General features: G+C 33.8%; 1 protein-coding gene and 1 non-coding gene across 17 annotated transcripts in view; one reads left to right on the top strand and one right to left on the bottom strand.

Moving 5' to 3' along the window:
• Positions 1-26,140, top strand: part of Ehbp1 (EH domain binding protein 1) — a 350,855-nt gene that overhangs the window by 114,286 nt on the left and 210,429 nt on the right. For all 16 annotated transcript variants that reach the window (XM_087215996.1, XM_013074056.3, XM_004849989.3 and 13 more), the window contains 2 exons: positions 19,108-19,289; positions 23,484-23,623. In XM_087215996.1, coding sequence (XP_087072122.1) covers positions 19,108-19,289; positions 23,484-23,623 — 322 coding nt within the window. The remainder of the gene's footprint in view (positions 1-19,107; positions 19,290-23,483; positions 23,624-26,140) is intronic.
• Positions 13,863-13,968, bottom strand: LOC147826932 (U6 spliceosomal RNA). Its single transcript, XR_015453314.1, has one exon. It is a non-coding gene; the product is annotated as a U6 spliceosomal RNA (small nuclear RNA).

Genomic DNA, 26,140 nt, shown 5'->3' with positions numbered 1-26,140 from the left:
AAAGAGCTCTTTTATATTCTTTTTATTCAAAGGTAGTGAATAACTATGAAATATTTTATCTAATTCATAGTTTTTTGATATTTAATTTTAGCAACAAAAGCCCATTTCTAACATTCTTGTTAACCTATAATAAACTATTCATTTTACGATAAGCTCCATTTCTGATAATTCATATCTATGACCATGCCACCCAAAACATGCCTGGTCTCATTTGATATACACTATGCGAATTCCAGTGCCTCAAGATTACAATGTGGATAAACGAGTTACTGTGGTCACCGCCTCTGGAATATAGCTGTCTGATACAATACTTTGTCAATATGGCTCCTCAATTAGGACAACTAACTCCTCCTGGACTTCATGTTTAACTGACACATTCTTATCAGTGGTACCATCTGCACCAACATATTAAAAGTACCAAAGTGTTACAGACCTAACATGATTGTTGTTAATCGTTTGAAATGGTGAAAGTATTATGGGACCTGCAGACTTTCAGGTAGTTATGTGGTTAAATTTGTTACAAAATAAATGATCAACTCAAAACTACACATCATCATTTCACTTATTTGCTCATACTTTTTCTTTGTTAGAGAATTGAAGGGCTAGATTTAGCTTTTAATTATTTTCGTACAACTCTTATTAAATTTATTACTAATTCTTAAAATTATGTTTACATGTCTGTTATTAGGTAGCATAATTTACTTAAAGTGAATTTTATTTATAGCTCAATCTTAGGGTTTATTTGAATTTCCCAAGCAAAAAAGTATATTTCCTTTAATTTTTATTTATTTTTTATTAATTAAGTTTGTTGGTACATTTTAGATAACATAATGTTCACATTCATCAAAGGGAATTTGTACCTGTACATCTTGGTTTTTATCTTTTTGCCATTCCTCTTCCCTCCCTCTGACCCCTCCTTATTTACAAAAGCTTTGTTTCCATTTTCCCCTTCTTTTCTCATGTTTTTTCTTTTCCCCTCCTTTCCCCTGCACCCCTTCCTAGTTTCTGTTACCCATTTGAACATTTTCTTACTATTTCACAATATCTATTACACATTTTGGTCTTCATTTAAACTTTTAGTTTCTCACACCAGAGAAACAGTGCAGTATTTACACATGTGTATTCGATTTATTTCACTTAAGAGTATGATCTCAAGGTGCATACATTTAACTATAAATGTCTCAAGTTTATCTTTCTTTATGGCAGAGTAGTACTCCATTGTGTAAAAATACCACATCTTCTTTATCTATTCATCAGTTGATGGGCCTTTAGGCAGTTTCCAAGATTTAGCTATTAAAACTGTGGCACTATGAACATGAGTGTGCATATATTACTGTGATATGATACTTTTAATTATCTCAAAAAGATACTAAGAAGGGGAATAGCTGGGTCAAATGGAACCTCTAGTTTTAGTTTTTGAGGAATCTCTGCCCTGATTTCCACAGTGATTGCACCAGTCTACACATCTACACTTCCCAACAGTGGAGAAAGGGTTCTTTTTTTTCCCCCAAAAGCCCTGCCAGCATTTGTTACTGGTTGATTTCTTGATAACAGCCATTATTTCTGGAGTTAGATGGAATCTCAACATTGTTTTAATTTGCATCTCACAAATGACCAGTGATGTTGAACATTTTTTTTCATATATTTGTTTGCTGTTCCTATTTCTTCATCTAAGAAGTGGCTATTCATTTCAGATGCTCATTTTTGGATTGGGTCTTTAAATTTGGAAGATCTGATTTTTTTTTTGAGTTCTTTATATATTCTAGATGTTAGTTCTTTGTCTGATGAATAGCTGGTAAAAATTTTTTCCCACACTGTGGGTTGTCTTTTCACTCTGATGGTGATTTTTTTTGCTTTTTTAATAAGGTGAGATCCCAGTTGTTGATTTTTTTGTGCTAGTTCCTGTGTGATTGGGGTTTTGTTCATAAAGTCTTTGCCTGTGCCATTGTCTTCAGGACTATTATCTAATCTATCTTCCAGCAGATTTAGTGTTTTTAATATTTATATCTTTGATCTATTTTGATTTTAGTTCAGTGCATGGTGAAAGATATGGGTCTAGTTTTAATCTTTGGCTAGTTGAAACCCAGTCTTTCCAGTAACCTTTATTAAAGAGGCCATCTTTCTTCCAGTGAAGGTATTTGGCTCCTTTGTCAAAGATAAGGTTGCTGAGTATGTCTGGAGTTGTTTCTGCAACTTCTCATCTGTTCCACTGATCCTTGGGTCTGTTTTTTTTGCCAGTACCATGCTGTTTTCATTACAGTAGGTTTGTATTATAATTTCATGACAGGGTTTGTGATGCCCCCTGCCTTGCCTTTGTTGCTTAAAATTGCCTTTTTTATTCTGGGTCTTTTCTGGTTCCAAATGAATTTTAGGATTGTTTTCTCTAATTCTGTGAGAAATGCTATTGGAATTTTGATCGGGATTGCATTAAATCTGTATAACAGTTTTGGAAGTATGGCCATTTTCACTATATTGGTTCTTCCTACCCAAGAACAAGTAATATCTTTCCATTTTCCAATATCCTCTTCTATCTCTTTTTTCAATGTAGAAGTCTTTTCCTTCATTAGATTGATTCCTAAGATTTCATTTTTTTGGATACTATTGGGAAAGATGTTTCCTTAATTCTTCTCTCAGTGAGTTTGTTATTCTTGTACAGGAAGGCTATTGATTTTTGAGTGTTGACTTTGTTTCCAGCTATGCTACTGAATTTAGTTATTAAGTCTAGAAGTCTTTTTGTGTTCTTCTAAGTAGTATATTTCTTAACTGGAGACTAATTTCACTCCTAGAGTGAAATGTATTTATTCACGTAATTATTAAGTACCTGGTATATGATAGGAATTGTGCTAAATTGCAGTATATAATTTTCAAACTTCACTAAGCATTAGAATCATCTTGGGAGCTTGCTAAACCTAAAGTGAGATCCAGAAGTTTGCCTTTTAACAAAGATTCCAAATAGCGCTGATACAGTGGTCCCAGTCTGCACTCTGATGAACACAACCCAAGAGATAGTGGATAATATCAGATTAAATACCTGCAAATAAGAAGCTCACAGTCCTGTAGAGACAATAAGGAAACAGAAGTAATAACTGGTATCATGTGGGATCTTGTGTGGGTAACTATTGCTGGGGAATTAAGGAATGCATCTCAGAATATTTGATACTTTAACCCTGTGGTTCTCAAATGTAGTGTTGGGACATTTTTGTCTCTTAGGGAACATGTGACCATATCTGGATACATTTTTTTCATGACTTTGTAGGAGAGGATGTGCTACTGGCATCTTGTGGGTAGAGGACAAGGATGCAGCTGAACACCCCACAGTGTGTAGGAAAGCTACTTACAATGAAAAATTATTAGGTGCAAAATGCCAGTAATACCATAGTTGAGAGACTTTGCCTTCACTTATTTTTCTTCCTCTCTTCTTAGTGTCTATTGATCCTTTCCCTCAGTATACATATAGTTTTTAGAAAATTACACAATAAGAATAGATGATATTAAACTATAGACTATTACTGTAAAAGATGCAACAATAAAGAAATGTATAAAGTTTAAAAAAATGAAGGTTTGCCCCCCCTTTTTTTGGTACTGGGGATCGAACTCGGGTCCTTGGTACCTGCAAGGCAGGCGGCGGAACCACTGAGCTAAGTCCCTGGTCCTACCTCTGTTATAAAGTTTTTCTAGATATAGAAGTATATTCATTGTATTTTAATGAAGACAGTTTATAAAAGAAAATGTACAGTGTATGATCCAATTTTTCTTAAAAGCAAATCCAAATACACTAAAAAATAACAAAGTATCTTGTAGGATTATCATTTTCTTGTCCACTTTTTGCAATGAAACTTCAGTACTTTTATCTTTATGTTCAAAGTGGGTTTTTTTGGGAACAACATGTAGTTGAATCTTAGTTTTTTATTGACTCTGATAATCTCTTAATTCATGTAGTTAGAATATTGACAAATGATATGAAATCATTGGATTAATATCTTACTTGTTACTGTTTTCTAGTTTGTTGTCCTTGTTCTGTGTTCCATTTCTGTCTTTTACTCTTTTCTGCCTTTTGTGGTACTAATTGAGTACTTCATATGATTCTTTTTTGTTTCCTTTCTTGAAATATCAGTTAATCTTTTTAAAATTGTGTTTTAGTGGTTGCCTCAGAGTTTGCAGTAAGTTTACCAATCCAGGTTACTTTAAATAACACTATAGCACTTCACAGGTAGTATATGTACTTTATAATAACAAAATAATCCTATTTCCTCCCTCCATTCTATATATCATGACTGTCATTCATTTCGCTTACATCTAACTATTCATAAATGTATATACACGTAAGATATACACATAAGTATACATAATAAAATATAATATTGCTGTTTTTATTTTGAATAAACTATTGTCTATTGGATCAATTAAGAATAAGAAAAATAATTTTGCTTTCATTTATTTCTTTTTTGGTGCTCTTTCTTTATTATATACATTAAATTTCTGACCTATATACTATTTTCTTTCTATCTGAAGAATTTCTTTTAGCATTGCTTGCAAGGCACATTTATTGGCAAATATTTTCTCAATTTTGGTTTGTCTGAGGAAGTCTTTTTTTCTTCACTTTTGAAGGATAATTTCCCATGGCACACAATTCTAGATTGATAGCTAGTGCTTTGTCTCTGTCTTCATTTGAAATGTTTCACTTCACCATCTTCTTGGGTTTTTTTGTTTTGTTTTGTTTTTTTATTTTTATTTTTTGGTACCGGGGATTGAACTTGGGACCCTGCAGTTGTGAGGCAGGTGGCAGAACCACTGAGCTACATCCCTGACCCCTACTTCACCATCTTCTTGTTTGAATGGTTTCTAGGGAGAAGTTGGATATAAATCTCATTGTTCTTTCATAAATAAGGTAATAAAGTGTCTTCCCCCCACCCTGCCCTGGGCTTCTTTCAGGATTCCTTCTTCCCTCTCTCCCTCCCTCTCTCCTTTCCTTTTGCTGGGGGTTGAACCCAGGGCCTTGCATATGCTAAGCTGTATTCTGTTACTAAGCCATAACCCCAGCCCCTATCTCCAGTTTTCTGTAGTTTGAGAATAATATGCATCACTGTAGATTTTTTACCTTTTATCTTTACATGTTTTCCAACCTTCCTGAATGTATGGTTTGGTGTCTGACATTAATTTGGGGGAAGATCTCAGTCATTATTGTTTCAAATATTTTTCCTTTTATCTCTGGTATTCCCAAGCTTTTTATAGTTGTACCATAGTCCTTGGCTATTCTGTTCCTTTTTTTTTTTTTGAGATTTTGTCTCTGCTTTCAGTTTTGATAGTTTCCATTATGATATCCTCAAGCTCAGAGGTGTTTTCTTCACCTGTAAGCAGTTTATTAATAATCCTATCAAAGACATTCTTCATTTCTGTAATAGAAATGTTCTTTTACCCAACTAAATGGAACTCAGCATTTCTCATTGGTTCTCAGAATTAACATCTCAGGACTTAATACCCTTCCTTTCTTGCATATTCTCTACTTTATCCATTTGAGTCATTAGCATGTTAATCATAGTTATTTTTAATTCCTGGTCTGATAATTCTAATATCCCTTCCATTTCTGATTCTGATACTTTATCTCTTCAGACTGTGTTGCCTTTTAGTATGCTTGTAATTTTTTCTTGATAGCCAGGCATGATGTGTACTAAAAAGGAACTACTGTGAGTGAGCTTTGAATAATGTGATATTAAGATGTGGCAGAGGTGAAGTGTTCTGTATTCCTGTGATTAGGTCTCAGTCTTTTAGTGAGTTAGTGCCTCTGGACTGTGAACTTCACAAGTGTTTCTCAAGGTTTTTTGTCCTTTCTTAGGTGATTCAAGATTGTTGGAAGAGGTAGGAATTGGGTATTTCTCTTACCCAGGTCAGTTAGGCTTAGATAAAACCCCAGCAGTTTAGATTCTAGTTAAAATTTCTTATGAAGGCAGACCTTGATAAGAACAGAGTACTACTTTGATGTATTTCTTTGTGATGCCTTTCCCCTTCCACTGGAAGCACAAGGCAGTTTTTCTCTTTTAGTTGCTTTGAGAACCTGGACATAAAACTCAAAACCATGGAGGAGCTCTATGACTGGGTCGCTCTGGAATTTTCTCTGCTTTGTCCACACCTAGCCTCCAGCAATTCCTCAATTATAGTTCAAATTTTCTTACCTCTGCTCTGTTTCCCATAGAGATTTCTATTCTAGCATGTTGTAATTCTCGCTATATGCCTACCTGTCTCTCCAATTTAGAGCCATCGGTTTGCCCTGTGACCTTATTTTTCTTAATGGATCTAAAAAGAATTCATGATTTTTCATTTTGTTCAGGTTTCTACTTATTAGGGCACTGTGGTTTCTTTCAAGCTCTTTACATATGAAACCAGATACCACATATTTGCATAATATGATGTGTGACTTCTAATATTTAGGTTTATGAATTAATAATATTAAGTTTAAAAAACAAGATTTTATAAATAGTATATCAACAGTTTCTAGAAGGCTAGAAAAAAATATATCAAATGTACTGTGATTTTAGCTAGTTGGTAAAGTTTTGAGGTCTTTTCTGTATATTTATGCTTTTTTATGGTGAAATTGGAAAAACTATATAGCATTGAAAAGGTAATAACCCTCAAAGCATCTTCAAAGATGAAATCTAGGTATATGTATATGAAAGTAGAGAAAGGGAGACCAAATCCAGAGGCTTTAGCAGTGGTAGACTCAAATTTAGAAGGAAGCGACAGTGGAGATAGGAAGAAGGAAGAGTCTAGATTCTGGAGAGATTTAACAACCGACTTGGCTTGGTGAGTCCTGGGATTAAGAGGCTTGCTATTGATAGATGGTGGTACTGTTCAGTGAGTTAAAAATAACTAAAGCAAGAAACAGTTATGGGATAGAGATGAGTTTAGTTTAGTTATGTTTTGTTTATGATGCAGTGAGAATGGACAGTGGGCATTTGTATGCTTACATCTGGAACTCGGAAATAGGTCTCTCTGTCTATGAAGAGTCTGTCTATGAAGAGTACCTACAGTTGAGCCCTGAACTTAAAAGAAGTAATGCCTTGGGTACTGTATTCAGAGACTTTGCACTGAGCTATGTTCCTTAGAGTCTTTTTATTTAAGATTTCATTAAGTTGCTAAGTTGCCCAGTCTGGGTTTGAACTTACGGTTCTTCTGTGTCAACCTCACAAAGTTCTGGGATTATAGGCCTATACCACCATGCCTGGCACCAAGTCCTTTTTTTTAAACTAACAGGTGATTATATTTCTCTTATTGTATCCCCTGGAAATTAATTTTTAAAAATCTTCTAATTTAGTTTCCTGTTGAAGATTAAATGACTATATGAAATAGTATAAATACATTTTTTGTTGCTTTCTTTAAGACTATGGGAGGAGGAGTTGGTGTAAACTGTCAGTTTTGTAGTAGAGTTGACATTAAGATTACTGTCCCCAACCCCCTAATTTGAACAATCCACACTCCATTTAGACATTTGATTTAAACACCATAACTTGTATTTTAGGTTCATCTGGAGTTTTCCTCTGAGGTTATGTATTTTGATTTGGCTTTTTTAAAGAGGAAAGTTAGATTGACTTTGTATATGCTAAAGTCAATATAATAATTGTATCAATACTGATGAATAGATATCTAAACAGATTTTAGAATGTTGACTCTATTTACATTTGAGCTACCAAACTCTTCCATCCAACCATCTAAGTTGGTTATTTTAGCTGATATATTTTCTAATTAAGTCTTTGTGGTTGAGAGAGCTCCCTATGACATGTCTACTTTAGCATTTAATTGCTCCACGAATTCCAAATTAAATTCTGTAGTATTCCATTTTGGTCTGCTGATGAAGCAAAGATCTTTTCGGCATGGCTTGAGAAGTGTTGTGCTGTGACAGTTTGAAGGGCTGGCATCGTGATTTTGAAAAATTTTGAATTGACTTCCAGATTGGTTTTTGAAATGATAAAAAGTCATTTTGGAAGTCAAACTATTTGAATGAAAAGTGTCAAGAGACAGTGTTCTGTTAGGTACCATGTAAGGCAGTGGAGTGAACCTATGGCATACATGCCATAGTGAACTGTTTGTATAATTGAAAGGTCTAAAAGATTCGCCATCACTGATGTAAGGTATTCTTGCATTGGGGGTGACAGGTTGGATTAAGAAACTTATATGGTGTCTTCAAACTCCACATCATTTCATTTGACAATTTTGTTTCTTGAGTTAATAGAAAAAAATGGGTGTTTATACAAATAATTGAATGTAGTACTTTGTGAAATCATTAATGTAATCATGAGACAGAAGGTGAGATCTGATAACTGAGACTTTCAATGCCAGCATTGTTCAGTCATATATTCTTAAAATACTTTCAGAATTTTAGTTTCCTGTCTCTTTGTTTCTTGGTGCCCTGATTCAGTAGTACTCAGAACAGAAATTAAGAGTTCTAATGAATGGACAGAGAAATGAACAGGATCAGACATGACACTATGAGACTCCAGAACAGTATGTGACACACAAGTAGTGATTTATCATAAGGTACTTTATCATTAGGTAATGTTAAGGCATAGCATCTAAACAGATAAAACAGCAAAACCTAACGTGGTTGTGTTGATAATCACAAGTCCATATTTAGAGAATTCCAGTCAAACAATCCTATTAAGTCTTAAGAATTGCTGAATTAAAGAATTTAGATCATTGTGAGACAGGTAAACTTTGTTTTGATTGCTGTTTATCAAAATATTCAATTTTGTTTTTGTAAAATTCAAATGAAGAATTTTCTCTTTCTGCTCCTGACAATGAAAGCCTAGATATGAATAACCTGTATTAGAAAAGTGGCTAAAAAATATAGGTAAAATTTTTTTAAAATCTTTTAAAATGTACTCCTGATATGACACTGATAGAATTTGAAATGTTTTTATAAAATCGTAATAGTATTAAATGAAAGCAGGTAATCTGGAAGATATACATTTATTATAGCTTTTCCATTGGGAGTTTCTACTAAATCCATAATTTGCTGCTTTTACCTTTACACAGAGATGCAAAAGTTTCTAGCACTTCCCATTCCTTCAAGGTGAAGTTTTAATAAGATCCCCTTGTTGCATACAGCTGAGACACCAGCATTATATAATTAGTATAAGGATTAAATTTTAGTACTTGAGTACTAATTTTTTTTTATTCTGCTCTGTGACTAAATGAGAAGTATGCATAAAGCACTAATGCTATATTACAAAGGACAAAGTTATTCAAGAACTTGTGCTACTATTTGAATTGTAAACTAAAGTAAGGACTTTTTTCTGGAATATTATTTTTATTTGGTATAATGGCTAACAGAAGAACTGTGGTTATTCAGCCTTACGTATTTGGCAATTTTTTTTTTAATTGAACAAAGTGAACTTACCACTTAAAAGTAAACAACTGAATATGTGTTGTCTATGATAATATTCAGGCTTTCAGTGGAAAAATGAAATGAAAATCTTGTACCAACTACTTTTAGCTTAATAGTTTCTGGCTGCTTAAAGATTTTTTTTGATAGAAGAGGTGGAAGTAAAATGTGATTTTTAAAAGATTTTTAACTTTTATGAGTATATGTTTACAGTACATAATGATCACATTCTTTGTGGGGAACTGGTACATGTACATAACACATCAAAATTCTTTTTTCATCCCCTTCTCCTGCCCTCCCTCCAATGTACCTGGAATTTCTTGGTTCCCCTCCCATTTGCAAAAGATCTATCTCCCTACTTCCTATTATCTTTTATTTTGTTCTTCATTTATAATGTGGGTTTCTCATGTAAGAGAAAGCATGAGATATTTAAGCTTGTGTATCTGATTTATTTCACTTAGCATTATGGTCTCAAGGTGCGTCCATTTTCTCACAGATAACTCAGGTTTATGGAAGGTGCATCCATTTTCTTACAGACGACTCAAGTTTATGGTTCATTTTTGCAGAGTAGTACTCCATTGTATATAAATACCACATTTTCTTTATCCATTCATCTATTGATGGACATAGAGGCCATTTCCAAGATTTAGCTAATATGAATTGTGCTGCTAAAACATGGGTATGCATGTATCACTGTATATATCTTTAACTCTTTTGGGAAGATACCTAGAAGGGTCATAACTGGGTCAAATGGACTTTCTAGTTTTAGTTTTTTGAGAACTCTCCACACTGATTTCCACAATGGTTGTACTATTTTACATTCCCGTCAACAATGTAGAAGAGTTTAACTCACGGCCTTGCCAGCATTTTTTATTATTTGATTTCTTGATGATAGCCATTTGTTCTAGAGTAAGATGGACTCACAGTGTTGTTTTAATTTGCATTTTTCTAAGGATTAGTGACGTGGAACATTTATCATGTATTTATTGGGCATATGTACTTCTGTTCATTTCAGTTGGTGGTTTTTTATTTGGTCTTATATTTTGGTGGGCGTCTAATTTTTTTAGTTCTTTTTATTTTCTAGATATTAGTCCTCTGTCTGAGGAATAGCTGGCAAAATTTTTCTTATTTCTCCATCAATTTTGAAAGATTGTTTTGCAGGATATATCATTCTGGGTTGGCAGTTGTTTTTATTTTTAGGATGTGAAACACTTTAGTCTAACCTCTTTTGACCTTTAAGGTTAGTGTTGAGAAGTTGGCTGTAATTCTTTCTATTATTTCCTGTGTGATTGAGATTTTGTTCATAAAGTCTTTGCCTACAAGTATGTCTTCAAGAGTTCTATCCTTCCAATAGATTGAGGGTTTTTGTTTTAATATTTAGGTCTTAGATTCATTTCAGTTTTGGTTTCTTGCATGGGCAGAGATAGAGGTCTAGGTTTAATCTTTGGCATGTGGAAAGCCAGTTTTTGCAGCACCATTTATTAAAGGGGCTGTCTTTCTTCCAGAAAAGGTGTTTGGCCCCTTTGTCAAAGATAAGGTGGCTGACTATGTTTGGAATTGTTTCTGTGTCTCCTAATCTATTCCATTGATTCTCAGGTCTGTTTTTTTGCCAATACCATAGTATAATTTCAAGTCAGTGATTTAATGCCCCCTGCCTTGCCTTTGTTGCCCAGAATTGCTTTTGCTATTTTAGGTCTCTTGTGGTTCCAAATGAACTTTACAATTGTTTTCTCTAATTCTGTGAGATATGGTGTTTGTATTTTGATTGGGATTACATTAAATCTGTATAACAGTTTTGGAAATATGGGTATTTTCACTATATTGGTTCTTCCTGCCCACGAAGAAGGATATCTTTCCATTTTCTGATATCCTTTTTCTTCTTTTTTTTCAGAGTACTGTAGTTTTCAATGTAGAGATCTTTTACTTCCTTCATTAGATTGATTCCTAAGTATTTCATTTTTTTAATGCCATTGTGGTTATTCATTTTTGTATCATTTTGTTAAGCTAAGCCAACTTCTTACTAGTGTCTTCTGTAAACTCACTTTTTGCTTTGTTTAAGTCTAGTATCTGTTTTATTATATCTTTGAGCTCACCTTGTTCTGACTTGGTTTTTATATCCTCTTAAATAATTCAAATAATTCAGCTGTGTGGCTTTTGATTTTCTCCCCCTTGATCCCCCTTAGATTAGCCTTGGGAAAGTTAGGAGTTTCTGGAGGTATTTTGTTGGCTGTCTCCTCATGTTTCTGTTGTTTTTGTTTGCTTGTATTGTGCTGAGATATGTGGGTTGATGATAGTGGAGAACTTTGTTGGTAGTATGGAGACCTCTTAGTGTCTGCTTTTCAGTGATGCACTCTGGATGATGTGGCTAATTATAGGCCTGTTCCAAGATCTCATCACCTCCATTTATTTCAGAGAGGAAGCTGCAGTTTTTTTGGTCCAGTACCCCGTTCACCAGAAATGGCCTGAAGTATTGTTAGTGACACAAGACAATCTAGATATTGGCATAAAGAGAAAACCAATTAATAGCAACAACTGTACCATCTTGGCAATATCAATAAAGTCAGCAACAGTAATAATGTCAAAGACAAATTAGATATTGACATACCCTAAAAAACAGTGATGTGTACCACCCTTCAGCATAGAAAAGAGGTCTGTAATTACAGTGTAAACACTCAATATTGACATAGAGTAAATAGCTACTAAATGTTACAATTATACCTCCACTAATAATAGAACAGTATTCAACAATAAGAGGATAGTGTTAATTATTTAAAGATTTATAAAGCTTAATTGTTATACCAGTAAGGATAAAGGGGGTGAGCAATTGGAGAATAAAAAAGTAAAATTTGAAAAATTAATCAGTGGAAGATGAGAGAAATGTGACATAAAGGATTGATCCTATTGAGGAATAAAAGGAAATTCATAGTTTTAGATTAAAGTAACACAAAATAATAAAGAAAAGGAAAAAACCCAGCAATGTAAACCAAAAAAGAAAAATAAGCTGGGTATGGTGGTGCACACCTGTAATCCCAGCATTAGAGAGGCTGAGGCAGGAGAGTTGCTGTAAGTTAGAGGCCAACCTGGGCTATATAGTGAATTCAAGACGGGCCTGAACTACATCTGCCCTGTCTCAAAAAACAAAAAAGAAGAAAAGAAAAAAGGAAGAGGAAAAAACTTTAAAAGGAGGAAAGAAAAAAAGGAGGAAAAACTCCACCAAATCCCCCCCAAATCAATGAAGGCAAGGGGAAAAAAATTAAGTAAAAAAATTTTTTGGAGGGGGATTTAGCTTAGTGGTTTCACCGCCTACTGTGCAAGCACAAGGACCCAAGTTCCATCCCTGGTACAAAAAAAAAATTGTTTTTTTTCCTCTGCCTGTGAATGAATAGTTTCTTTCTGAGTTCTGCAGAAAGTCACAATTTTCTCCACCTAGATATATGGGCTGTGGGTTTGTAAGTGCCCCCTTGGCTTCATAAGCCTCTCTCCATACTATGATAACCACCCAAGCCAAGGTGTGTTCTTGCTCATGTTGGCAGATGGAGAGAGCAGTCAGGCTACTGGTCTGTGCTAGATGTAGGCAGTGGGACGGGTTTTCAAGCAGACTTCTAGACTTGATACCTGCACTTTCAAATCCAACTGCCTTTGAAAACCACACTGACCAGACCTGATTTCTCACCACAGAGGCCAAAACCCATGTCCTTCCCATCCTGAGCATAAGGGGTTTCATGGGTTTGATGTCTATCCTGCAGCCTCTCTGCAACTGTCTTCTGTGGCTGCCTCTCAGTCAGTCACTTTGGGAGAGTAACACTGGGAACCCTGAAGTGAAGTTGTTTTGTAGTTGTTCTGTGGTTCAGTCTTACATAATCAATTCTTTCCTGAAATGGCACCTGATTGAACTTCTTGGCAGTATATTGGGCACTGCATTGGATTTCTTCATCAACTCTAGCCTACCATGGGGAAAGATTTACTTTGGTAGTCACACTGTTTTGTAGCTCATAGTAGCTGTGAGCTTTACTTAGGGCTAGTACTGCCGGCCATGTCTGTTTTTTTTCTCTGGAACTGATGACTCTTTGGCCTTACTTTTTCTCTTGGGGTGTTACCCTGTCCCTGATCAGGTCAGTCAGTTGGTCTCTGTATCCCCATGCCAAGGGGAAACAGAACACAATGTGGCCTCTCAGTTGCAGGTGGCTGTGGACAGGGAGAGGAAATGGAGTTGGTTGGGCAGGTTGCCAGTATGGCATTTCCCCCTGAATGGGTTTAGAAGATATTGAGGGGGCAGGTATTGAATAATGAAATGTATCAACATCTGCCTAATTCAGAGAATCAGTATTTTACAAATAACCAAAGTATAATGCTATAAAATCATGCATGGATAAAAGATTCATTCACTGGACATGGTAGAACAATGGGTGTTAATGACCAATTATAAACAATTTTTATTTAATTTTGTCACCAGTATTTAACTTATTGGTTTACTTCTTTTTAAAATTAAAATATGTAATCTTTCATAAATGTGTATTTTATTCTTGCTCAGGGGCTATGTTAATCTTCTGTACACCATTGCAATTTTAGTGTAAGTGCTATGAAGGTGGCATACAAGCATTCCCTTTTAAGGTCAAGAGTAATACGTGAAGGGCCCTTTTACTATATCTAGTGAGTATTGAAAGTCTTAGCTAGCATATCACCAAGAAAAAAAGAAAGAAAAATTAAAGATTGGAAAAATGATATGAATATCTATTTACAAATGCAGTTGACTTTCTTTTTTTTTTGTACCGAGGATCGAACTCTGGACCTTGTGCTTACGAGGCAGGCAGCAGAACCACTGAGCTAAATCGCCGGCCCTGTAATTGACTTTCTATAAAATACATTTTAAAAGACAATATGACTTGTACTACTAAGAAAAATAAAGTACAGAGGAATAAATCTAAGAAAATGTGTACGTGATGTGTATGGAGAAAATGATAAGACTTTGAAATATATTGAAGGCCTAAATTGGTATATAGAGGGAACTACCAATTTAGAAGACGGAGACTCAGTATTGTGAAGATGTATATATACACATTTATCTGTAGATTTATGTAATTCCAATCGTAATCTTAATTGGATTTTTCATGGAATGTGAATGTTATACTATGTGAAATAAACCAAACACAAAAGGACAAATGTATGGTTCCATTTAGATGAGGAATAGATAAATTTATAGAGACCAAAGAATAAATATTACCACATACTGAAGGAGGGGAAAATTGGGAGTTATTGTTTAATGAGTACAGAGTGTTTCTGCTTGAAAAGTCCTGGAAACAGTGTTGTGAATGTGCTTCAGAATTTGTCACAATTTCATTCCTTTTTAATAGTGAACAATATTCCATTGTTTGTATGTACCACATTAATCCATTAATTGGCAGTGTTTTCTTTAGGGGTGCAAACATAGATTTTGAAAAAGTAAAGGGAAGGACTAACCCAAAATTCTGGAGGAAGAGGTGGGAGGGATGTAATTTGAGAAGAGGGTGCTACATTTAAGGTAATGGTAATGCTCTCTTTCTAGAGTAGTAAGTACAGGATGTTCATTTTATTAATAAAGTGGTATTTGTATTTCGTACTTTAATATGTATGATGTATTTTATAATTTTAAAAAAGTTCAAATGATAATGCCGTGAATTGAATTTTCAGTATCTTGTAAGAAACTTGATAGATGAAATATTAGTACATGACAGAATCTTTGAGAACATTCTATGTATTAAAGCTCTGAAAAATCATAAAATCTAAGTAAGGTTCTGATGCTCCCCTGCCCCTAGGCAACTTATATGGGAGAAAGAATTAAATTTCTAGCATGTGGTTTATTTTATGTGTGTGATATTTTAATAGAGAAAGCCAAATACTTCCATAGAAGAGGCAGTATACATTTATTCATCTTGGTGTCCATAATATATGAAATAGCATACAGTGAACTATTTTGTAAGAAAACTCTAACTTGAATAACTTGGACAAGAAGTATCTTCTCTAGGGCTGGGGATTTAGCTCAGTGGGTCCAGCACCTGCCTCACAAGTGCAAGGTCCCAAGTTCGATCTCTGGTACCAAACAACAACAACAAAAAGAAACATCTTCTCTATCTTCCTAGTGAACTAAGGAGTACTCCATTTAGCCGCATTTACTTGATTCCATTATGCTATATACCATGTTGTTAGCTTTATGTAGAAAAAAGTGGCAAGATTAACTACATGCATTTTTTGGTAAAATCCATATTGTTTAGGGTATTTATAAAAAAGCCCTGAGTCTCATTAGAACATATTCATTTTATATTAGTTTGTTTCTGATTGGAAAAAAATACTATAAGATCTTTTGTCTTTCATGGTCATGTACAGAAAAAAAATTTATTCATACATTATTTTTGTTGTTACCACCTGAATCACAAAGAGAATACATTGAGAGTTGATTTTAGGTATATAGCAGCAAAGTGGAAAACTATGCATGAATTTTAATAATGCACCTACATTATATTGAAGTAAATATTTTGCATTGATTTGTGAATTTTTCTCATTTCAAGAAAGGTGATCCTGGTTCGACTGTTTATAATATTAGTGTAATAACTCAGGTAAAATGGTCTATGAAAATTAACAACCACCCTCTTTTTGCTGAATGCTAAGTATTTTAAATATTATTGCAAGAATTTCTCTAGGACATATTTCTAAAATAGGAATTTGAGGCTGGGGATTTAGCTCAGTGGTTCTGGTGCCTGCCTCCCAAGCGCAAGGTCCCGAGTTTGATCCCCAGTACCAAAAAAATAAATAAATAAAATAAAATAGGAATTTGGTTAATCAGAAGATATGCATTATTCAACTTTACAGTATAATGTGAAATTTTTCTCTGAAGTCCTGTATCAGTTGAAATTCTCCAGCAGTATAAAAGAGTTTGCATTGTACATTCATATCAATACTTAATATTGCTCAACTTTTTAAAATATGTGCCTTAGAGCTGGGGATTTAGCTCAGTGGTGCCACTGCCTGCCTCACAAATGCAAGGTCCCGAGTTCAATCCCCATACCAAAAAAAAAAAAATTAAATAAATAAATAAATAAATAAATAAAATATATGCTTATTTAAAAGTGTGAAACTGAGGTTTAGATACACAAAGAAACCTGTCAAAATAAGTGCTAATGCAACATTCTAATTCAGGTTTGTCTGATTCCAACTATAATAATCAGAGTAGTAGTCATGAAAAGTTACAGTGAGCTTTTTATGTTAAAATAATTTCTTGTAAGTTCTTCCTAAAATTAGTAGTGGTAAAAATGTGTGTGTGTTGGAGAGGACTGGTAGTGACAGTGGTAGGTAGTATTATTTATTAGGAATCACTAGATTCCTGGGTCCATCTCTAGGTCTACTAATTTAGGGTATATAGGAGTGAGATAAAGGTATGCCTATGTTTTAAAAGGATATCCTAATTTTATGTATTTTTAGTTTTTAAATAGACACTAAAGCTTAATAATCTTTGGTTAAGCGATACAGCTAATTGTGCTTACAATTTAGTAGATTTTATTGCATATTGTTTCTTTAACCTCCCAAATACTTAAAACCTCCTGTTTGTCATAAATATGAGTTAAACAGGAAACCTTTTCTATATATTTTTGTTCTAGAAAATGAAATTGATGGAATGTTGATTATAAAAAATTAGATTTTGCAGGAACCATCCTTCAACTGAACTTTCAAACTTATGCTCATTTCCAAGTTATCTTAATTTTCGTAGTTTGATTATTTTGTTATAAAATTAAATAATTATATTAAGGGATCAGTGTCATACTTTGTGAAACAGATTTAACCAAAACTGGAAATAATATGTGACAGTTTCTATGTCATGCTTTCAAAACAGGCTTTAAATCCTATATTATATGTAGAATTTGTTAGCTATTCTAAAGGTACAATAAGAGATTATTGTTCATATCATTGTAATAAATTGATACTCCCTGATCGTACTTTTTCATTTTGTACATTGTCAGAACCTTGGACCTTAATCTTATTCTTTGATTGACAGTAGCGAACAGGGGAAAGAACACTTGTATTGTTTGGGATAGTCACATCTGTTCGACTTGATTCAGTTGCGGGTATTTGCATATTCTTAAGTATTTCTTCTGAGAGGGCTTAAATCCTTCTCAAGTGCTTGATGCGTTTCTGAATTCATTCATAAGGCATCTACATGCACTAATAGTTCCATATAATATTGCTATACATAATCTGACAGATAAGACCACATTTTAAAACGAGGTATTCTTTAGGGATGCTACATTACATTTATACTTAATTCTACTGGGCAGAAATGTCAAGGTTTTTTAAAGAATATTTTTTATTGTTTTGATCAAGTTAGTACATCCTTATTTTGGGCAAAATTGTCAATCAAAGGACAAATAAAGATTTATTAAATAGTAATTCAAATGTATTAATGGCAGCTTTTCCTGCCTTTCTTGGGAAATTATTTTATAGATAATAATAGCAGAACTCGAGTGATTCAAGGTCTTCCTTATTTTATAGAAAGGGGTACTGAGGATCAAGTTTCTTGACTTGTTCAAGTCACACATTGGGAATTAATCCTTAAATGTTACTCTTAAATCCCAGATCAGTCAATCTTAAGGAATAATGGTATATGACCTCTGATTTACATTATTATAAATTATCCTACATCGAAAAATTTTCCCTTCCCATTAGAACACAGTCAGGGATTATGCCTTATCATCATCTCTTTCCAGAATTTACAGTGTCTACATATAGTTAAGGCCAGTCATTATTTTGCTGTCCTATTCTTAATTGCCTCTTAGGCTATTATCCTGTAAAGGAAAATTATGATAATGAAATGTTAAACACTTTGATAGCAAACAAGTTTCATTTTGCGTTCTATTTTTGATGAACTGGATATTCTGAGAAGAATTTTGAGATTCTGCTGCCAGCAATGTTTCCATGGACATAGGATCAAAGAAACTGCTTCTTTCTTTGTATGTGTGATGGAAGGGAGAGGAAATTATGAACTGGCATGATCAGAGAAGGCTTTGGAAAGAAATAAGGCTCAAACTACAGGATAGATAACAATTTAGATTCTGTAAACCAGTCATGGTTGAGCACACCTGTAATCCCAAAAGTTTGGGAAGCTGAGCCACAAAGATTGCTAGTTCAAGTCTCACCTGTACAATTTCATTAGACCCTATGTCAAAATAAAAAATAGGGAATATAGTTCAGTGGCAGAGCACCCCTGGGTTTGATTCCCAGGGATGGACACACACACACACACACACACACACACACACTCACACCCCAATTTAAGAAGAATGCCTAGGCTTGGAGTCCCATAAAAAAATTACAGAGTTTTTACAAAGGAGAAATACCATTGTATGACATTAAATCTAATCAAAGGAAAGAAAACACTTCTTGAGTAATTGTTGCCTAGCCCTGTGCTAGATCCTCTTCTCATAATAACCCTAGAGAATTTCTGCTCTAGTTTTTAATTCCTTCCTCTTCCTTTCCTCATGTATTTAAGGTTGTTTTAATCTTAACTTGTTACTGCTGGGGCCATCTCTTTCTGATTTTCAGCTGCTTTGCTTAGATACAAAAGGTATGATATACCTTCATCACATTTTTATTTATTATTGTGTTATAAAAATTCATTGGAGAAGAGAGTACTCCATTGTTATTTGATCTTATTATTTAGCTATAAAATAACTCCAAGTAAAATAATTTTTTCTTTTGTCCTCCAGGAATCCCCTTCTGGTCGAAGGAAAGCTCTTGCTACAAGTAGCATCAATATGAAACAGTATGCAAGCCCTATGCCAACTCAGACTGATGTCAAGTTAAAATTCAAGCCATTGTCTAAAAAAGTTGTATCTGCTACTCTCCAGTTTTCGTTATCTTGCATTTTCCTTAGGGAAGGAAAAGCCACGTAAGTTTCTTTTTTAAAATAAGTTGTTTCATTCACATTGTGTTTGAAAACTCCATAGATGAATAGCTTTTGATTCAGTAGACTGGCAGTTGTTGAATATCATATAACATACCAATCATTCTTACCATTTTTTGTTTCGGAGGATGAGTTAAATGAACTCCTTGTTATTTATAGTCTCTTTTGATTCCAGAGAATGAACAATTACAGACATTCCTTGTTTAAGGACCAGGATCCTTCCTGCAATGAGGTCAATAAATGAATTGGTTGCTAAATGAGGAATTGTATAAAGTATGTACATTACAATATTTAGAACAAGGAAAATGGTTAAAGGAAATCCAACTTAGTGACCTTGCTTTTATTTGCATAACTCTTACATGCAGTACTGCAATGTATAACAACATAAAACTATAGTACTGTACTGAACATTATAATCAGCAAAAATTACAGTAGAAACAAGGTACACTATACAAAAAGAAAGATACTGAGGCTCTATAAATGTGATGTACAGAACTGTACCAAAAACAAGACAGATTGTAAGTCTGAGCAGTGGGTCATAAGTCTATAAATAGTCATTAAACAGGTAGCTTGATAAAATGAGAAATGTCTGTAAAAGTGGTTACTGCTAATTTCAAATTTTAACTCAGATAGTGTTTGTTTTATAGAATAGTGTCTCCATTGTAGTAGTCTGTATTCTGAAGTGTAGATAGTTCATTTCATAGAGCTGTTTAATGTAACTAAGACATGAGGAACCCCAAATGAAAAGTTTTAAGAGGGATGGAAGAATTTAGGGAACTTTTGCTAATTCATATTCTTGGCTCCGCCTTCCAAAAATTGCTTAGGAAAGTACAGCCAGTTAAACAATTCATGGTGATCATTGTCCTTTGCAAAAATCACTTCTCAGTAAGTGTGGATGTGTCCTCCCTACTGTCCCAGCATTTAAGAGGCTGAGGTGGGAGGATTGCTTGAACCTAGAAGTTTGAGACAACCTCGGCAATATAGTGAGACCTAGTCTCGAAACACAAAATAAAATAAAACAAAAAAATCAGTTCTTATGCACCAAAGAAACATTGCATAAGGGTTTCCAGACTCAGTTCTAGTCTCTTAAAAGAGTAAAACTAGAACATGTATGTAGAATGAGGGAAAAGTAACATTTACCCTGGTTATTGCATGTGATCTAGACAGGGATAAATACGTACTATCAGTGTAATGAAAGAATTAGTATGTACTTGAAGTAGAAGATGGAGGTTTACAAAAATGGAAATACTGTGCCTAGAATTTTCTATTAAAGATGAAGGGGGGAAGGCAGCTATGAACTTTTCAGTCCAATTTGAATCATGGTTCTGAACATATTTCCCATAGTGGAATCTGGTTACTATAATTGGACGTGTCTACTTGACTGATAAAGCTGTATTCTGTGCACCATTCAAAATGAGATGCTTGACACTCATCTACATGAGCAAATGACTTGGTAGATAACAGCAATAAGGCCCCTTTCAGAGAAGTTATGTTCTGAGTGAGTGTGGTTAGTGAGACTATTCAGAATGGAAACATCTTAGTCTTCCATCTTGGGACTTTAAATTGTATCCATAATTGTTGAGAAATTAAAAATAAAGATCTTACCCTGAAATTTAAGCCAAAATGAAAGGAAAGGAAACACAAGAAAAAAGAAAACAAATTAACAGAAGATTCTTTGCGGGTGGACTTCCTTCCACTAGGCAGAAGCAGCACCATTCACAGTAATGTGGGTGAGGGAAAATTCAGTAAAATCAAATGTCTCAATTTGAATTGAATAGGAATTATCTTAGAATATACTAAACTCCCCCTCCATCTCTTTCCTTGCTTTCTTGCTTTTTCCAAAGCAGAAATGTTTGGGGTTAAAATATGAAGAAATTAAAGTGATAGAATTTAACAAGCAACCCTTTAAAGTGATATATTTTGAAATTATGTCCCTGGTATTATCTGTTACTAATAAGTGAACAATTTGCAAGACATTCCTCTGAGGTTAATGCAATTATTTTTGTTTATGCAGACTTTGTGTCACTAAATTTATTTAAAAAGGGGGAAGTAATTTTGTTGACTAAGCCTATATGAGATAAAATGTGAAGAATTTAAAAAACTAATTTAGTTTGCAAAGTCATACAATATTTAGAAGATAAGTAAATATTAACAGATATTACTTTATAAAAATAGTTTTTTAATTTGGCTAACTGATTTTTGGGGAAGTATACCAAATTGAAAATTAATTTGTATATATCAGAAATATGTTTCATTCACTGTAGTTTATTTGAAGTTTAAGGTGAAATTAATAGATCAAGAAAACTTAAATGATTTAACTTTTAGAATATTTAGTGTAAACCTTATAAATTTGTATTTAAAATACTTCAAGATTTTACAGAATTTATATTTTATCAAATATATGATGCTTTACCTGTAATCAGCCCAGGTTTATTTTCATCCTGTATTTCTGAAAATTGCAAGACTTTTTTTTTTCTTTTTTTCTTTTTTTCTTTTGATACCAGGGATCGAACTCGGGTCCTTGAGCTTGCGTAGCAGGCAGCGAAACCACTGAGCTAAATCCCCAGCCCCTTTTTTTTTCTTTTTTTGAGGAGGAGACAGCATACTAGGGATTGAACCCAGGACTTTGCATTGATCTACGTTATTTAGCCCTTTTTTTATTTTTTTATTTTGAGACAGCATCTTGCTAAGTAGCTAAGTTGCCCAGCCTGGGTTTGAACTTGTGATCCTCCTGCCTCAACCTCTAATCCCTGAGTGGTAGGATTACAGGCACGTGCCACCATGTCTAGCAAGACTTGGTTTGTAAGGTGCTTTTTTTCATACAGTTGTTCTTTAACTTCTAGGATGTTATGTCCCCTTTGAAAAAATTCTACATTTAAGCAAGATTTAAATAGTATTTATTGGGCAGGGCCGGGGATTTAGCTCAGTGGTACTGCTGCCTGCTTCACAAGCACAAGGTCCAGAGTTTGATCCCCGGTACCAAAAAAAAAAATTTACTGGGGTTTGCCACTTTCTTTCCCTCTAACCCATAAACCCAAAAGAGTTCATAGATTTTAGGTTAAGAATTTCTGCTCTAATTCCTTTTGAAAGTTTCAATACTTTAAAGTTCAGGTCCACTGTTTTATGAAACAGATTTTTGTTTCTAGATGTCATGTTAAGGAAACCATACTTGAATTAAGAAATTTTTAGTTTTTTTGTAGGTCTTCAGCACAGAATTAAACTAACTCCTTACTAGTTAATTTTTCGAGGCAGGTGCCGCGCCACTGAGCTAAATCCCTGGCCTTTATACCAGTTAATTTTTAATATGGTTTGCTTTTTATATAAACACGTTATTTAAAAATCAATATATATTTAACATTTTAACATTCTTATACAACTGTTTAAGAGGATTTATTTACATATCTTATAGAAAGAAGAAATATACATTGTAGAACATTGTAGATTGAATATCCTTTATCTAAATGCTTAGACTCGTGGGTTTCTTTGAGATTTGGACAGTATAAAAGGAGAGGCGAGCCATGAAGAACTAGCTATTGTAACTTTTCACCGTAGCCCACGCTGCATTTTCCAGACAGTGTGTACTTTTATCTTTGCGCTTACCCTCTTTTCTCTTTACTTGGCCCATGTTCATACTGGAAAGCTAGTTTCTCCCGTCTTCACTTTTGCCTTTTATTTTTGGTACCAGGGATCGAACTCAGGTCCTTGCACTTGCACAGCAGGTAGCGAAACCACTGAGCTAAATCCCTGGCACTCACTTTTGCTTTATTGAATATACTTTGCCACTGCTCTTTAAAAAAAAAAATGCTTAGGACCAGAAATCTTTCAGATTTGGGAATATGTACATATACACAATAAAACATCTCGGGGATTGGATCCATGTATTGACATAGAATTCATTTATGTTTCATACACACCTTGTATGCCATACTTGAAGGTAATTTTACACAGTACTTTTGGTGCACCTGAATTTTGCCTGTAACTTATCATATGAAGTCATCAGGTATGGAATTTCATACTTGTGGCATCTTGTTGGTACTCAAAAAGTTTTGGATTGTGGAATGTTTTAGATTTCAGATTTTTGTATTAAGGATGCTTAACCTATATTTTCTTAAGGAATAACCATTTTTCAAGCAATGCCATTTAATAAGCTGTATATTATATTTTGAATCATTGATGTAGGGATGAAGACATGCAAAGTTTGGCTAGTTTGATGAGTATGAAACAGGCTGACATTGGCAATTTAGATGACTTTGAAGAAGATAATGAAGATGATGATGAGAACAGAGTAAACCAAGAGGAAAAGGCAGCAAAAATTACAGGTTGGTATTATTAATATTAAACTAAAAGTTTATCCCTTTTGCAGAATTGAAAAATTTATTCTTATTTCATAGGAAAAAACAATTCCTCTAAGATTTTTTTTCCTTAAGCTTTTCTGATACACCATTTAGTTCTCTAAAAACTTTGCATACTGATTGTACCTTAACAGATTTTAGCAGTGTAATATCAAGTCCAAGGGTACTCAAAAAAACATGAAACTTCCCTGAATTATACTGCAATGCAGCTTATATATCCTTGTATTTCTTTTGTCAATATATGGATGAAACCCCTGTAGTAAAGACTGGTCTTAAAGGGATGACAGGACAAAATAAGAAGATACATTGTTGGTAGCTCCTCTTATATCATATTCATTTATTCACATGAATTATATAAATATTCTGTTTTAACTTTATATATACACAAATTTTATTTATATATATTTTTTTCCTTTTGTATCTAGAAGTTTCTACACAACTATCCTTCTAGTTGGTTTGATCAAACTACTAGTATGCTGAATGGTTAGAACCTCTTTTTCTTTTCTTTTTTTTTTGTTACCAGGGATCAAACTTGGGTCCTTGCGCTTGCAAGGCAGGCGGCGGAACCACTGAGCTAAATCCCCGGCCCCTAGAACCTCTTTTTAATTCATTGGTCCAGTAAATATTTATTGGTGGCCTGGGTGTAACAGTTAAGAAATTGGTGTTATACTTTTTTTATTAGAATGAAAATTAAGCACTATGTATTCCTTTCAGCTAATTAATTACTGTACATTTCTGGATTTACATCCCTTGACTTCTATCTGTATTCATCTAAAGGTGATTTTTACAGATTCATTGATACTTTGGTACTTAGCCCTTGGCTCTACTTCAAATCTTTTTATCAAATAGGGTATTTTTATTGCTCTCATGGGTCACCATTTAACTCCTTAGACAAAAACATCCTTGACTTTTTCAACTTCAGAGACCTTCACTTCTACTCCACTTTTAGAAATCTGTCATAAGACACTGATCAGATTTGTGTGTGGTAATAGATGTTTTGTCACATGTAAATTTTGTGAATTATTATTTCCTAATCCAGGTTTTCGTATTTTGACCAAGTGTGTTTAGGAGTGTTTTACTATATTCTTTGTGTATTTATTTCTAATTTATTTACTTCTAATTTAATTCAAAAATCCCTTAGATTTCAATGTGAAGGAAATTCTTATTGAATTGTTTTCTTTGAAGTCTAGGTATATGACATATTTTAAATTTTTTCCATAGGGACCTTTTTTTTTCTTTGGTACCAGGGATCAAACTTGGGACCTTGCACTTGGGAGGCAGGCAGCGGAATCACTGAGCTAAATCCCTGGCCCCTAAATTTCACATTTATATTGGTATTTATATTCTTATTCTTTTCATATGGTTTATCTGTTAAAGAGAATTTCAGTGCTGAATTATTTAATCATAGAAAGTTGAATCTCAAAACCTCATTCTTGTATTTATTTTAAACTTTTTTTTGCAGCACTAGAGATTGAACCTAGGACCTTTGCACTGAGTTACATCTCCATCCCATTTTATTTTTTCATTTGAGACAGAATCTCACTAAGTTGCTCTGTTTGCTAAGACTGGGCTAGAACTTGGGATTCTCTTGCCTTAGCCTCTCAGAGTGCTATAGAAGTAACAAGCGTACGCTGCTACACTTGGCTTTAATCTCTGTTATTTTAAGTACTTCTCTTATAAATAGCATAAGGTCAAGCTAACCTTATTCTTTTATCCTTTAATATTTATATGTCTTGATAATAAATATACTTCATTTCACTTACATTATTTTTTTGCGCTTTTATTTTGGACCTTTTCTTATTATTTTTTCCTACCTATCCCTACATTTTCCCACTCTTAGATTTTTTTATTTAAACATTTGTAATGGAATAATTTGGAAGTTATATATATATATATATATATCATATTTTCATTTTAGAATAGTATTTTATGAACTCAAGCTGAACAGTAAATGAATGATCCTGTAAATACTAAATGAAATTTATTTTTATTAATACATGTTTGCAGTACATAATGATTACATTCATAGTGGGGAATAACATTAAAATTAAAATAATATTTGTCAACGTTTTTTGTGTTTGGTTTGTGGTTGTTTGTTTGAGATAGGGTCTCATTGTATCCCAGGCTAGCCTTGATCTCATGATCCTCCTGCCTCAGCCTCCCAAGCACTGCGATTATAGGTGTGTGCCTCCACATCTGATTGCAACTCTCTTCTTACAAGGATATTATTTCTAATAAAATATAGATTTAATGAATGCATTCAATAATAATTTGATTTTATAGCTAAACACTCAGTGCTTAAGCATGTATATATTTCTTATTTTCTGAAATTCCTACAGGAGCAGTAGCATCATTCTTTTAGACAATTTAAAATTCCCTGACCCATTAAAGAAACTCTTATAATGCAACTTGTGATGATTCAAGATTGCTTTGGAATACTACTATTTTGTGTTACTATTTACATGGGGTTTTTTTGGGGGGGTG

This window comes from Heterocephalus glaber, unplaced genomic scaffold (assembly GCF_053883595.1).
Source record: "Heterocephalus glaber isolate CG9 unplaced genomic scaffold, H.glaber_assembly_v1.0 deba00001457, whole genome shotgun sequence".
Taxonomy (NCBI): domain Eukaryota; kingdom Metazoa; phylum Chordata; class Mammalia; order Rodentia; family Bathyergidae; genus Heterocephalus; species Heterocephalus glaber.
Note: the sequence above shows the minus strand (reverse complement) of the source record. Positions and strands in the feature narration are given on the sequence as shown.